General features: G+C 43.9%; 1 protein-coding gene across 2 annotated transcripts in view; it reads right to left on the bottom strand.

The window, feature by feature from the left end:
- Positions 1–4,833: 4,833 nt before the first annotated feature.
- The window catches only part of HTR4 (5-hydroxytryptamine receptor 4), a 183,062-nt gene continuing 175,020 nt past the window's right edge, over positions 4,834–12,875 (bottom strand). For both annotated transcript variants that reach the window (XM_070465614.1, XM_070465611.1), the window contains one exon: positions 4,834–5,789. In XM_070465614.1, the coding sequence (XP_070321715.1) occupies positions 5,705–5,789 (85 nt within the window). In that variant the 3' untranslated portion in view covers positions 4,834–5,704. The remainder of the gene's footprint in view (positions 5,790–12,875) is intronic.

A 12,875-nucleotide genomic window follows, 5' to 3' on the forward strand; every position in this document is an offset into this window, starting at 1 on the left:
ACAATGATATGATGAAATCGTTTTTAAAATGTTTTACCAAGTGCTTTTCATGTATATCCTTATACCAACACTTTAAAATATATATGATCATTAGTTCCCGACTTTATTTCTGGGGAAACTAGCGTTTAATAGGTTTAATATCTTGCTTACAAACACACTGCTAACAAGTGGTGGAAGCAATCTGACTAAAGCCCATGCAGCTGAGCAAAGTGGCTTAGATCCTCAGAGGGAGAGAGGAGACCACGTGAGGCCCATCTGAGAGTGAGCCCCATCCCCACCCTCCACCCCCACCCAGGGAAGCGGCCCTATCAGAGTTCCTGCTGCCACTTAAACTTGAAACAATTTCTTGATCTTCATATGTTAACACAGCCCCAGAAGAAGAGAGGCTGCTGATTTTCTGATGCAAGCCTCAAATGCCACACTCAGATGTGAGATGCAGTAAGAATATAAACAACACTGCAAACTAGACAATGTCTATCCTATGAGATACACACAGCAACTAAAAAGAATGAGGAATCATATATTGATGTGACATGAAGTTATACCTTAGCAAAGGTAAGTTGCAGTTATACACTGCATCATCTTATTTATATATAACAAGAAACCAAAACCATGCATTTGTATATGTACATTTTGACACATACAAATACAAGGAATATGTTCTTAAATTATATAAGTCAGATAAGGAAGGCAGTAGCTTCTTGTGAGGGGAGTGGAACTGAGTTGGTGTCAAGTGGAATTTTGTGGTATCTTTATTATTTGATTACTTTGACTTATTAGATCTTTATTATTTTATTATTATTAGATGGGGATGGCACGCATAAATACATTATCTGTATAACCCATCATTTATGTAGTCTTAAATGTATAATTTGCATAATTAGAAATAAATGTTAAGAAGAGGAGGAAGAAGCACTCAGCTAGGATGGAATGTCCTGGCATGTTTTCAGCCCCCATTTATGCCCCATTTCTATGCTTCTGCTGTGTTCTTTGGCAAATCAATTTCCGTGACAAAGTCTACTTCCTTTTCTAGAAAATGAATCCCTTTCCCCAAGCTGCTGGGAGAGGCTCAGACACCCCGCTGTGAAAGTGCGGAGAAGCTGTGAAGGGCCTGCAGTGCTGAGCTGATGGGACAAATGGGAACCTGTCTTTGTCATGTTTCAGGCTCCAACTAGAAATGTGAGGAAGTCAGGCTGCCTTCCACTGGGGCCACTCCTGCTGGGGGGCCACTCCTGCTGACGGTCAGAAACATAAAAGACTAACCTCTTTGGCTCACACACCTGATCCCCAAGGTCCTTTGCTGGTTATTCAGTGACTCCTGGCTGCTGAATACAAGAAGACTATGAGACATCAGTAGGGAAAGGTTTTTCCTTCTGATTAATCTTCAGTCTGAATCCCTGCAATGTTTAAAGATGGAAATTGAGGCTCAGAAAGTGAAAGGGAGCAGAAGATACAGCAAGTGTGTGGCAGAGTTTCACTCTGGAATAGACCTGTCCCTAGCTCCTCTCCAGGTCCCAGGCCTACATGGAAGGGACATTCTCAGGAAGCATGAGGATGGGGCCAGCCTCGGCTTGTTCACCGCACTCTCCTGGAACAGGGTCCAACATGGGCATGTGGAGTCGGACAGTCCCAATAAGGAACTGTCGCACGCATGTAGGGCCGTGGGGTTTAGAGTCAGACTGGCTGCCAGCATTCCCATTCCAAATCCACAGTTCCCAGGTCTGTTCCCTTGGACTCGTCACCAGATCTCTCAGTGGAGAGAGATGTGCTTATCTGGAAAGCAGGGCAAACTCTGGTAGTTATCTTGTAAGGATTTTATGAGGGTTATAGATGATCCATGTAAAGCACTTACCACAGTGCCTAGCAGAAAGGAGCTCATTAGATGCTCCTTCTCTTATTATTGATACATTACTATTATTGTTATCATTTTATTATTACCTAAGACATGTTCCAGGGTGAGCTGAAAAACAAATGGAAAGGAGAAACCTAATCTGAACCTAAGATAACAGTAGTTAAAAATATAAGCAGTTTTCCTTCCCTTCTATGTTGCCAAAATGTAGGAATGCAGCTTGTCATGAAACCACATTAACTCAAAGTTTGGAAGTTCTTCTCAGGTAAGTCCCCTTTCAACTCTTCTTAGCTTAAAGATACCTCATGGGAGGTGGGTGCCCTAACAACTCTCTGATACTCACTGTTTCCCTTTCAAACTGGAAAGCAGAGAGCAGGCTCTATTAAAACTTATTAACCATGTTTTGTTTTCATTTATTTCTCTCTGTGGCTGCTTTCTATTTATGGCAATACTGATTTTCTGTTTGGGGGTACCGATAGAATGTTTCTTTCTAAAATAAATCTATGTGAGTAAAAACTTGAACTGACTTAAATAAAAATATTAAATAAATAACAGTACAGGCAGGACACATGTTTGATAAAAATCCTTGGGTGACATGTTAGAACACTTAACAATCCTACCAGCTCAGAGATTGTCTCCATTTTGTAAATGAAATAAGTGAGGCAAGCGCTGGTTAAGGAAGGCCCAAAGTGACACGGTGTCTCAAACTCGAGCCTTCAAATCCATCCCTGATTTGTTCACATTCAAATCAAATATTCGGCCTCAGTTTTCTAGATTGGATGGAGAAGAGGTAAGTGCATTAGTCTTCCCCCACCCCCCGCTCTCGACTAGCTATTACAGTAACCAGAGTCATACAGAAAAAGAGAAAAGCAATATTGATCTCTCACCAAAGAGAGGTAGAACACCAAAGAGAAAAACGGATGGACAGCAAGGCACCAAGAATACATTATTTTGTTTCTTACTTGAAGACACTAGCAAAGAAATTTAGTTATAGCCACTCCCCAGCAGACCACCCCCTTTCCCTCCCTCATCCACCCCCCATGCCCACCCCCCAAGCCCCAGCTAGACAGCAATTTGCTACAGCACAGAGCAAGTTAGCAGCATGAAGAGGAAATGGTGAGGTGAAAGGTGAAGTCTCAGAAAGGATTTTTTTGCAGACACATACTTGAGTGTTAACTGAAGTTGGCTTTTTATCATTTTTGCTTCCTAGCTGCTGATCATGAGCTGGATGGGGAGTGTCAGGGCTTCTGCCTGGACAGCCCTGTGGGCTGGAGAGTCAGGGTGCAGAGCAGCACAGGTGAACCCCCTTTATCCCAGGCATGGGGCAGCCTGGCTGTCAAGGCTAATCTAGCAGATGTGGCTGGGGTCGTGTGCCCTCCCTGGGAGCATCCCTTCATGATGTTGCAAGCTTTCTGGAAAAGGATGACCTCAGAGAAGACAGCAAAATACTTCTTCCTTGAAAAGCTCCAGTTCTTCTCCTTCTGACTCTTCCACACACATGCCGTATTACCTAGATTCCCAGAAGCCAGAGATTTAAATGATGCCACGCCAGCAGCTGTCCAGATAGAGCAACTCTGCTTCTGTTTTGTGAGGCTCCAATGTGAGCATCTGGCGCATCACCCACATCCTCCCAGCCCTCCTCCAAAGAGATGGCAAAAGATGCTTGTGAGAGTCTCTCTACAAAAGGGACCATCTTCCTGACAACGGCAAGGGCTCCTGTTCCTGCAATTGCTGTTCTTTCCCTGACCCAGGGTGCATGTGACCTCTCCAGACACCACTCACGGGCTGGCCCACATAAGCATATCCAGAGAGTCCAGAAGATACGGACCCATGACATGGTAAAGTCTCATTTTCCCATCTATGTTGTAATCTTTGGATCTCTGATGAGTTCAGTTGCTACTTAATATGGGAGACTACCACAGAGAAATAATATTTTGCATAAGCAGGTATGCTTTCTACATTCCTGGGAAAAGAAACATTTCATAGGGAAGAAATCCTACTGTATTTGTATACGCATGTATTACACATGTATTATATAGTAGTAATTATTTACTTTGGGAGACATTAAAGTGTACCAGCTGCCTCAAAGCAAGGATTGTCTTAGTCTTTCCCTAACAAGTCCTTTATCCTTTGAGAACAAAGACCACATTTAGATAGCATGCAGAAAAGTCTGGACTCCCAAATTCACTTATCTCTGCCTTTTCCATGAAAAAGTGAAAATAAAGGAAATGCATTTCTGAGGAGGCATATTAACCCTCAGCACAGGGAGGTTCCCATCAACGGGATGACCATTCAGCCTAGTTTATGTGAGATTGAAAAGTTTCCTAGAACGTGGGGCTTTGGGTGCTAAAATCAGGGTGTAGTTCACCCAGGTCTTATGTCGAGTCTGACCATCCTCCCACAATCTGGGGACTGACAGGTCCTTCCCTCGTGGATGAAATGGCTGATAAGGAGGCAACTGTGGCTTCTGGGATCACTTAGGAAGGAAAGTGGGGACAACAGACCAAGTAAAAGGGCAAGGAGAACTGGTGAGGTTAGAAACTTCTGGTACTTCTTTATCTGGTAGTTCACATTCTATACACTCCCAACTACCCACCACGTTGCCCCTTCCCTAGGCTTCCCCATAACGACCAGGAGTGAACACTCTCAGTAGGGTTTTTATCAGCAATAAAAAGAGAGGCAACTGAAAAACCATAGAGTCTCCAGCTGAGGGGATAATTCACCCCAACATAAAGTCATTTGGTGTTGGCTTTGACATCAGGAAAGCATCTCCTTAGGAGCTTGGAGGAAATGAGATACCTAAAGAGATGTTGGAAAATGGTAGCCCAGGAAATTCACGGGAAGGAGGCCAATGAAGTTTCCAAGAAACTAAGCCCCTAAAAGGGGCTTATAGGAGCAACTGAGTATCCCTCCCAAAATCTGAAGTGTAGGACAATTCTCAGTCAACATTCTTGGTAAAGGGGTAAGTCCTTTTCCCACTGTCATGGAAGGGGAGTGAATCAAGATTTATTTCGAATGACCTCACAGCAAGTCTGCCAATGAGAAAATATCTTTAAACACACACACACATACATACATACATCAGACCAGCTATAAAGAGGACTTTTGATAATGGATCCAAACCAAAACCTAAGCAGTTTCCAAAGTCTATCCTCAAGAAAAAAAGAAAAATGTTCAAGTCTATGAACCAAAAAACACTGATGCTTCACTTGAGAAAATTCAGTGCTTCTGGACAGATATCTTGGCACTGACATCAACTTAATCTTTTTGTGAGAGCCTTAATTAATTCACCCACCAATGCACATCCAGAAGACGGCCAGAATGGAGAGGAAGTTGGCGTCATTGAGTTCAGAGAGAAGACTTTAAAAGGTGGGTAGGGAGCAGATCATGGTCTTCCAATATTTAAGAGCTCTCAGTGGAAGAAGGGGGCCAATTGCTTGGTCCCAGATGCAAACTAAAGCAGAGACAAATCTGTGTCCCAACAAAGGAAAGAGCTTCCTTATAACTAAATCTTCTCCACAATAGAAGGATCTGTGTTAGGAGGGAGTGAGCTCCTGTCCCTGGAGGTATACAAGCAGAGACTGACCAGCCTCCAGGACGCAATGGAGGACGCCGCTTCTGTGTGGGCTGGGAGCCTGCATCTGACGGCACCTGAAGCCTCTTCTCAGCTCTGAGGTCCTCCACGCTCTGCCCTTGGGTTCCGTCCAACCCTGTCATCCATGTGCCTTCCCTGGGCCCTTGGCCCCACGGCCCATGCCTCTCACGTGGTGATGAGGGTCAGGAGAGATGCCAGGGTGTCCTGTTCATGCAGACATGAATGGGAATGAATGGCTTAGTTGTGAGCCATGTCCTCAATCAGAAGCATGATTCCAGGGATTCTGGGTCATTGTGTATGGGCAGTTTCTCGAGTTCCTGGTGTCCACTGTGCAGAACCGTGTACCTAAGGAGGAAGGAAAGAAAGCTTGAGAGTCTGACAGGCATTCTTCAAGTACACCAAAGAGAGCACTCCCATGTCTCTTGACGTCTTTTCCCTGCCGGCTTCTGAGAGCTTGGCGAGGTGGGGCTGGCACTTCATCAAGAGGGAAGCCCAAAGAACAGCATCTGAACTGCTCCTTTTAACTGAAGTCCCGGAGGAAAGGACAGGTCCAGGGTTATATAGAGTGAGGGGCAGAACTGGCATTGGTACTCAGATTTATTTCCCTGCAACAAAACCTGGAGTTCTTGTGTTACTCATCAAAATGGACCCTACGTACCGCTTCAGGCAGTGTCTGTTATAAATATCTTAGCAGGGATGGTTCTGGGCTCAGCAATACCCAGATTCTGAACTGAGACTCATAAACCACTCAGAGCCTGAAAGACAATGTAGCTGTATTTGTTAGTTGGATTTCTTCTGGTGACACTTGGGACAGTAACTCAATTAGGCGGATCCAACAGCATCAGAGTGAACTTTACCATTTGACTAGCATTTATTATAATTTTTCTGCAGTATCACATACTTGCACTCAATATGTTATTTAAATCAGTCTTAATCGCAAGTGGGTCTTGTCATCAGTAATCCAGTTTACAGCATCTGACAGTGATTCTTTTGACATTTCTACAGTTTAGAAGGGCTATTACGTCTCATTCTCATGGCCAGTGTCAAGTTCATTCAGTAAAACAAACACACACAAGTTACTCGGCATCATGTGTTGACAACCAACTTGATGGTGGTTTCTCGAGAATTATACTGATGCTTTCCTTTGAATTATATTAATTTATTGTTGACTTGTGTTGACTGATTGGTATATACCAGGTACTGTACTAAACTCTCTCCACTCTATATAATCTGCACAACAACCCCATGAAATAAGATTATGTCTATTTTTCATTTAAGCCAAATTACACATAGCCTCAGTGACTTGCTCAAAGGAGTACAGGTAATATGTGAAGATACAACCTATCAAACCTGGTCTATTTGATGCCAACACCCATATGTTTAACTGGTTCACACACAAGCCATGGACCAGCTATAAATTTAGAACAGTGAGTCTCAACAGAAACAATTTGGAGGCACTTTTGCGTGTCATGGCAGGGGTGATGCTAATAGTATCTAGTGGGTAGAGATCAAGAATGCTGCTAAATATTGTTTAGTACATGGCGCAGACTCCCACAACAAAGAATTAACTGGCCCAAAATGTCCATGTGCCCTGATCTAGAATAAAATGTCCTCCTAGCTAGACAGAAGCAGGTGTTGGCTGAGAAACACAAGATGAAGGGCATGAGTCTGCTCAGTGACAGAAGTGTCACTGCAATGGTGCCAACAGAGAGGTGAGCAGCAGAGCTATGACCTGAAGAACCACAAGTACCTGCTAGGCGAGTGTTGAGGAGAAAAATGAAGTGGAAAGAGTTATACAAAGGGTTGGATCACACAGTCTTCATGAGGGTGGCCAGGACAGTCCCAGTGAGATATGTGAGTAAAGGCTTTAGGGTGGTCAGCGTTCCAGCCATAAAGTCATAATCTCTCAGCCTCAATACCACTCTTCTAAGCTTGGCTTTGTGGTTCTGCAAAGCAAATCCTGGCTTGTGAGCTGGCTTCCCTCGGGCTCCTGCAGCGAGGCCTGGAAGCCTGGGTGGAAGAGAAGAGCCTTGCTCCTCCTGCGAGCTTCCTACCTACTCAGCTCCTCGTGAGCATCACCCCACCCATGCTTCCTCAGCAGCAGCGCTGCCTTGCAGTAGCAGCAGAAAGTCTTTTTTACAGTTTTTCCAACTCTTACATAACCAGCTTCATAACAGCCCCTCAGAGGTAGTGCCTCCTTTTCCTCAGAGGTCCAAGTTTCTGCTCTGTGGGATCTCTCTAAGTTTCCAGGTTTTTGTTTCTGTTTTTTGGTTACTCCTTTTTTTCTCTCAGCCCTAGAGGGAGCAGTTGCTTCTTACAGTTGCTACCTCCATACATTAAAATATTGCTTAAATAGCTGGTGTGGTTTCTGTCTTCTGACTAGATCCTATGAAATATAATAAACCATGGAGACAGGTGTGTATCAGGGAGAAGAACATTCCAGGTAGAACAGCAGGTGCAAAGGTCCTGAGGTTAGTTTCTGTCTGGAAGGTCTGAAGAAAAGCAAGGATCCTGGGTTTCAAGGCAGAAAGAGTGAGGGGAAGAGTGGAAGGAGTTGAAAGTTGAGGTCAGTGAGGTAGCTGGGGCCAGAGTGTGGAGGTGGAGGGGCCACGGCTTGCAGGTTCCTGTAAGGCTTTGACTTTCACTACATGTGAGAGGTTTGAGCAGTGCCCTGACATAATCGGAATGACTTCTTAGCTGGCTCTTTCTGGTTGCTCTATGAAGAGTAGATGGAATGGAGTTGACATGAGCACAGGGATTCAGGAGGTTACAGCAATAATCTGAGTGAAGGAGTAGTTTGCTGTTATACTTAATCCTAGCAGAAGATCTAGCCTTTACAACTGTTCTCAGGCTCTTTCATGTGTGGTGGGGTTTCCCTGACCTTATCTCACCAAGTAGAGGTTGTGTTGTGCAGCATAGTGATAAAAACTATGACTTGAGTCAGCAGACCTTTTTCCCAAACCAGGCTCTACCACTTACCAGCTTTGTGATATTTAGCAAGTTAGTCAATGTCACGATGCCTCATTTTCCTCCAGTGTGACAGAGTGACAGAGATACCTCACAGTACTGGTGTATGGACCAAATTATATTATGTATGAAAAACAGGAGCACAGAGTCTGACACAAAACAGAATCTCAAAATATTGAAGCTAAAATTATTTACTCCTTTCCCTCAATATCTCATTTAGATGTGAGTATATAATAATGACAGCATATATAATTCTAGGCTTAAAAATATTTTCCTGCTTTATTTCCTTTACAGGCAAAACTTAAAAGAATTCAAGATACTGAAGGCTCCCAGATCTTGTTCTTTCTCCCTTATCAGAAACACAAACTCTCATTTGGCAAGCATGGGCACCAAAGCAACACTAATTGATTTTCCCACCCATGACTTCATAAGTAGCTTTTCAGGCCAGGTAAGGTAGGCAATAAGACCAACATTATATGGAGAAAAAAGTGAAACGGTGCATCTGAGTGAGTAATGAGCACTGTGGTAAGTGAGCAGCAGAGCCTGACCAGGACCACAGTCAGATGCCCACCTGTTTGCTCAAATTCCCATCCATTGAGTCGGTGATGCTATCTAACCATCTCATCCTTTGTCATCCCCTTCTTCAACTGCCTTCAATCTTTCCCAGCATCAGGGTCTTTTTCAATGAGTTGACTCTTCGCATCAGGTGGCCAAAGTATTGGAGCTTCAGCATCAGTCCTTCCAATGAATATTCAGGGTTGATTTCCTTTAGGACTGACTAGTTTGATCTCCTTGCTGTCCAAGGGACCCTCAAGAATCTTCTCCAGCACTGCAGTTTGAAAGCATCAGTTCTTTGGCGCTCAGCCTTCTTTATCGTCTAACTCTCACACGCATACATGACAACTGGAAACATCATAGCTTTGACTATTCAGACTTTTGCTGGCAAAGTGATGTCTCTGCTTTGTAAAACACTGTCTAGGTTTGTTATAGCTTTCCTTCCAAGGAGCAAGCGTCTCTTAATTTTGTGGCCGCAGTCATCATCCACAGTGGCTTTGGAACCCAAGTAGCAACTATACTAGGACCTATTTTACAGATGAGAAAACTAAGACTCAGTGAAGTCAAGCAATTTATTTAAGGCCACAGTGTCTATGACACCCACACTCTTAACCTCAAAACATATTCCCAAACCTTTGCCCTTTTCATGGCCAATAAGCCATGCTCACTGGCAATCAATCAAGTCCACATGAAGAGGGTGTCCTGTTTGAGGCATCTTTTCATATTTAATAAAAAGATACGCTGCCATGGAATCAGGCACACCTCCACAGCAGCCTTTAACATGTCTCTCCTGAGTATCTGTTTCTCATGTGCTAATGAGTGAGTTATTTAGGAATAACAAGTGGAGGCTCCAGAGTTCAGTGGAAAGACAGAAGCTCCCATTACACATGGGCATGTTCCCTGTTACAACATTTGGATGGTCCTGTCACCATCGTAGGTGATACACCCAGAAAGGAGAGGTCAGTCTGAGATTTCCTCGATAGGACTCTAGGAGAGGGCGGTGTTTCTTACATGGTTGTCTGACCTGCAGAGGTTTCTCCAAATCTCGTGAGACTTATTTTTAATTTGGTATTTTCACTTTGATAGTAAATAAGTAACCTGAGCAGATTTGGAATGATATGGTAAGCTATCTTATGAACTCATACTGCCTTGTGAGTTCAGGTCCGCCTGATGTGGTGACAGTGACTAACTTTGGGCAGCATTCCTCCAACAAGGGTCCATGAAAGCACATGATACTGCAAAACAGCATTCAGATCCTGACTCTACCATTTACTAGATGTGTTACCTGATCAAGTAGCTTAGTTCTACCTACCTCACAGCTTTGTTGTGATAAAATCAACATCTATAAAGACCTTCACAAAAGGCTGGACATGTAGTGGGTGCAGAAATATTCACTGGTAAGGAAACCAAGGTGCAAAATATGTGACACTCCCAAGGTCATAGAAGTAGTTATGTATGAGGTAGTTAAGAATATAGGCTTTTGAGTCAGAATGCCTAAGTTTAATCCTACCTCTAGCACTGTGATTTACTCAAAATGTTCTGAGTCGCTGTGGGCATTCAATGAAATAACACACATAAAATGCTTACTAGAACAGCGCCAGTCAGCTAGTAAGCACTCCATAAGTGTTTATGAGAACTGTTGCTATTTGATGATAGAAGTAAGACCTGAACCCAGTACTTGATGGCTGATTTGCAGAAATCCATTCTTTAATCAGATATTTGTCCACTTAGTCATTGATCATAGGGCTGCTGAAGGAAACCTTGAAGATGGATTTACAGATAAAGAAACAGCCCCAGAGAGAGGTTGTCCTGAGTGACAAAAGTCTCCGGGTTGGTTTGGTATAAGATCTGTTTGATGAAAGAGCTGCAATCTTGCAGCTGAGCTGTGGAAAGCAGACCCCAGATGTGTGAGTGTACCTGGACAGCTCTGAGTCCAGATGAAAAAAACCCAACTGCTGTCTCCTAAGCAACAGGAAGGCAGGAAGCAGCTCCCTTCAAGCTGGATTGCTTTCCCTCTCTGCATTAATTTACTCAAACATGACTGAAGCCACATTAGGTTTGGTAATTACCTGAGTCTACAATTCATTCACTGAGCAATTAGCATCACACTTAGGGCAGCCTGGATGCAGTAATTAGTCATATGATAATAGCCCCCTTTGCCTGCCCAACCTAGTATTATAAGGAAATGATTAGACTTTATTACACTGTGCCCCCCCCCCCCCATGGTAGTGTTCATATGGGGGCACTTGCAAGAAGATGATTTAATTAAAATGCAAGATGCATGAGTTTAAAGAGATTCAACCCTAAAGCAAAGTTTCATGGAAGCCAGAGCACCATCACCTGGAAACAAAGATCTCATATTGGGTGCTTTTTGATGTTCAGAGGAAAATGAAATTTTCAAATTCTTAGGTATTTATTCATTCGGCCACTTATTTATTTTAAAACATATTATGAGTGCTTACCACTGTGTCATGCCCTGAAGGTAACAGGGCAGTGAGGAAAACCTATAGTTCCTGTCCACGAGGAGCTGGCAGGGCCGTGTGGGAGACCCACAGTGAGATGGAAAATAGCCAGCCTGAGAAGTTAGGGATGAGAGGCTCTCGGCGGTGCTGTGAGAACACGTCACAGGGGAGGTGGCCAAGGTTGGTGTGTCAGGGGAGCATGACTGAGGAAGGGAGGGAGATGAGAGCTGAAAGATGGGTAAGGGTTAAACAGGCAAAGAGGAGGAAGATGTTGGCTAAGGGCCAGCAAGAATAGAGGACCACAATCCTGAGGGCAGGTGTGACAGCGGAACAGGGTGCGCAGCATTCCAGGAGGGTGAAGGCCCAAAGGCTCCCCTTGCTAAAGGTCGTTTTGCTCATCCTCAGAGCAGTGGGAAGCTGGCCAAGGGAATGAGAGTGGGCTCATGAGGACTTTATGATTTGGAAGACCATTCTAGCTGTGATGTGTAGAGTGGGCAGAGGTGGGGTTGCAGTGGGGGCCAGAGGCAAATCAGGAGTTAGCTTCCTATTGCTTCTATAATAAATTACTACAAACTTACTAGCTGAAAAGAATGCAAATTTATTATCTTCCAGTTCTGGAGGTCAGAAGTTCAAAATGGGTGTCAGTGGGCTAAAGTCAAGGTTCTGGGTGGAGCTGCACTCTTTCTGGAGATCCCAGGAGAGAACGCCATTCCTCACCTTTTCCAGCATCTAGAGGCTGCCTTCATTCCTTGCTTTGGGGCCTCATTGCTCTGACATCTGGTTCCTCCATCACATCTCTTCCTCTGACCCTGATCCTCCTGTCTCCTTATAAGGATGCTTGTGATTACAGTGGGCCCATCCAGATAATCCAGGAAAATCTCCTCCCCATCTCACTACCATACCTTAATCACATCTACAAAGTCCCTTAGCCATCTAAGGTAATAGATTGATCGGTTTTGAGGAATAGGATGCGAACCTCTTCGGACACTATTTTGCCTGTCACAGGTGATTTTCTTTCTTTTTTTTTTTTTTTAAGATGGTATATACTGAAGCAACTTTGCACACATGCACATGCTGATTTTAGGGGCTTCCCAGGTGGTAAAGATTCCACCTGCCAACGCAGGAGACATTGGTTTTATCCCAGGGTCAGGAAGATCCCCTGGAATAGAAAATGGCAACTCGCTCCATTTTTTGCCTGGAAAGTTCCATGGACAGAGGTGCCTGGCATGTTATAGCCCATGGGGCCACAGAGTCTGACACGACTGAGCCACTGAGCACAAAAGCAACATGCTGGCTTTAACATTGTTGCTATGCTTATGTTGGGGGAGTAGGCAGTGTGGACTGGCACTCTTTATTTTTATTCTATTTCCTAATTTTTAATAGGGAATACTTAATTTAAAATGTTGTGTTAGTTTCAGGTGTACGGTAAAGTGAGTCAATTATACAT

The sequence above is a fragment of the Odocoileus virginianus genome, chromosome 3 (assembly GCF_023699985.2).
Source record: "Odocoileus virginianus isolate 20LAN1187 ecotype Illinois chromosome 3, Ovbor_1.2, whole genome shotgun sequence".
NCBI lineage: Eukaryota > Metazoa > Chordata > Mammalia > Artiodactyla > Cervidae > Odocoileus > Odocoileus virginianus.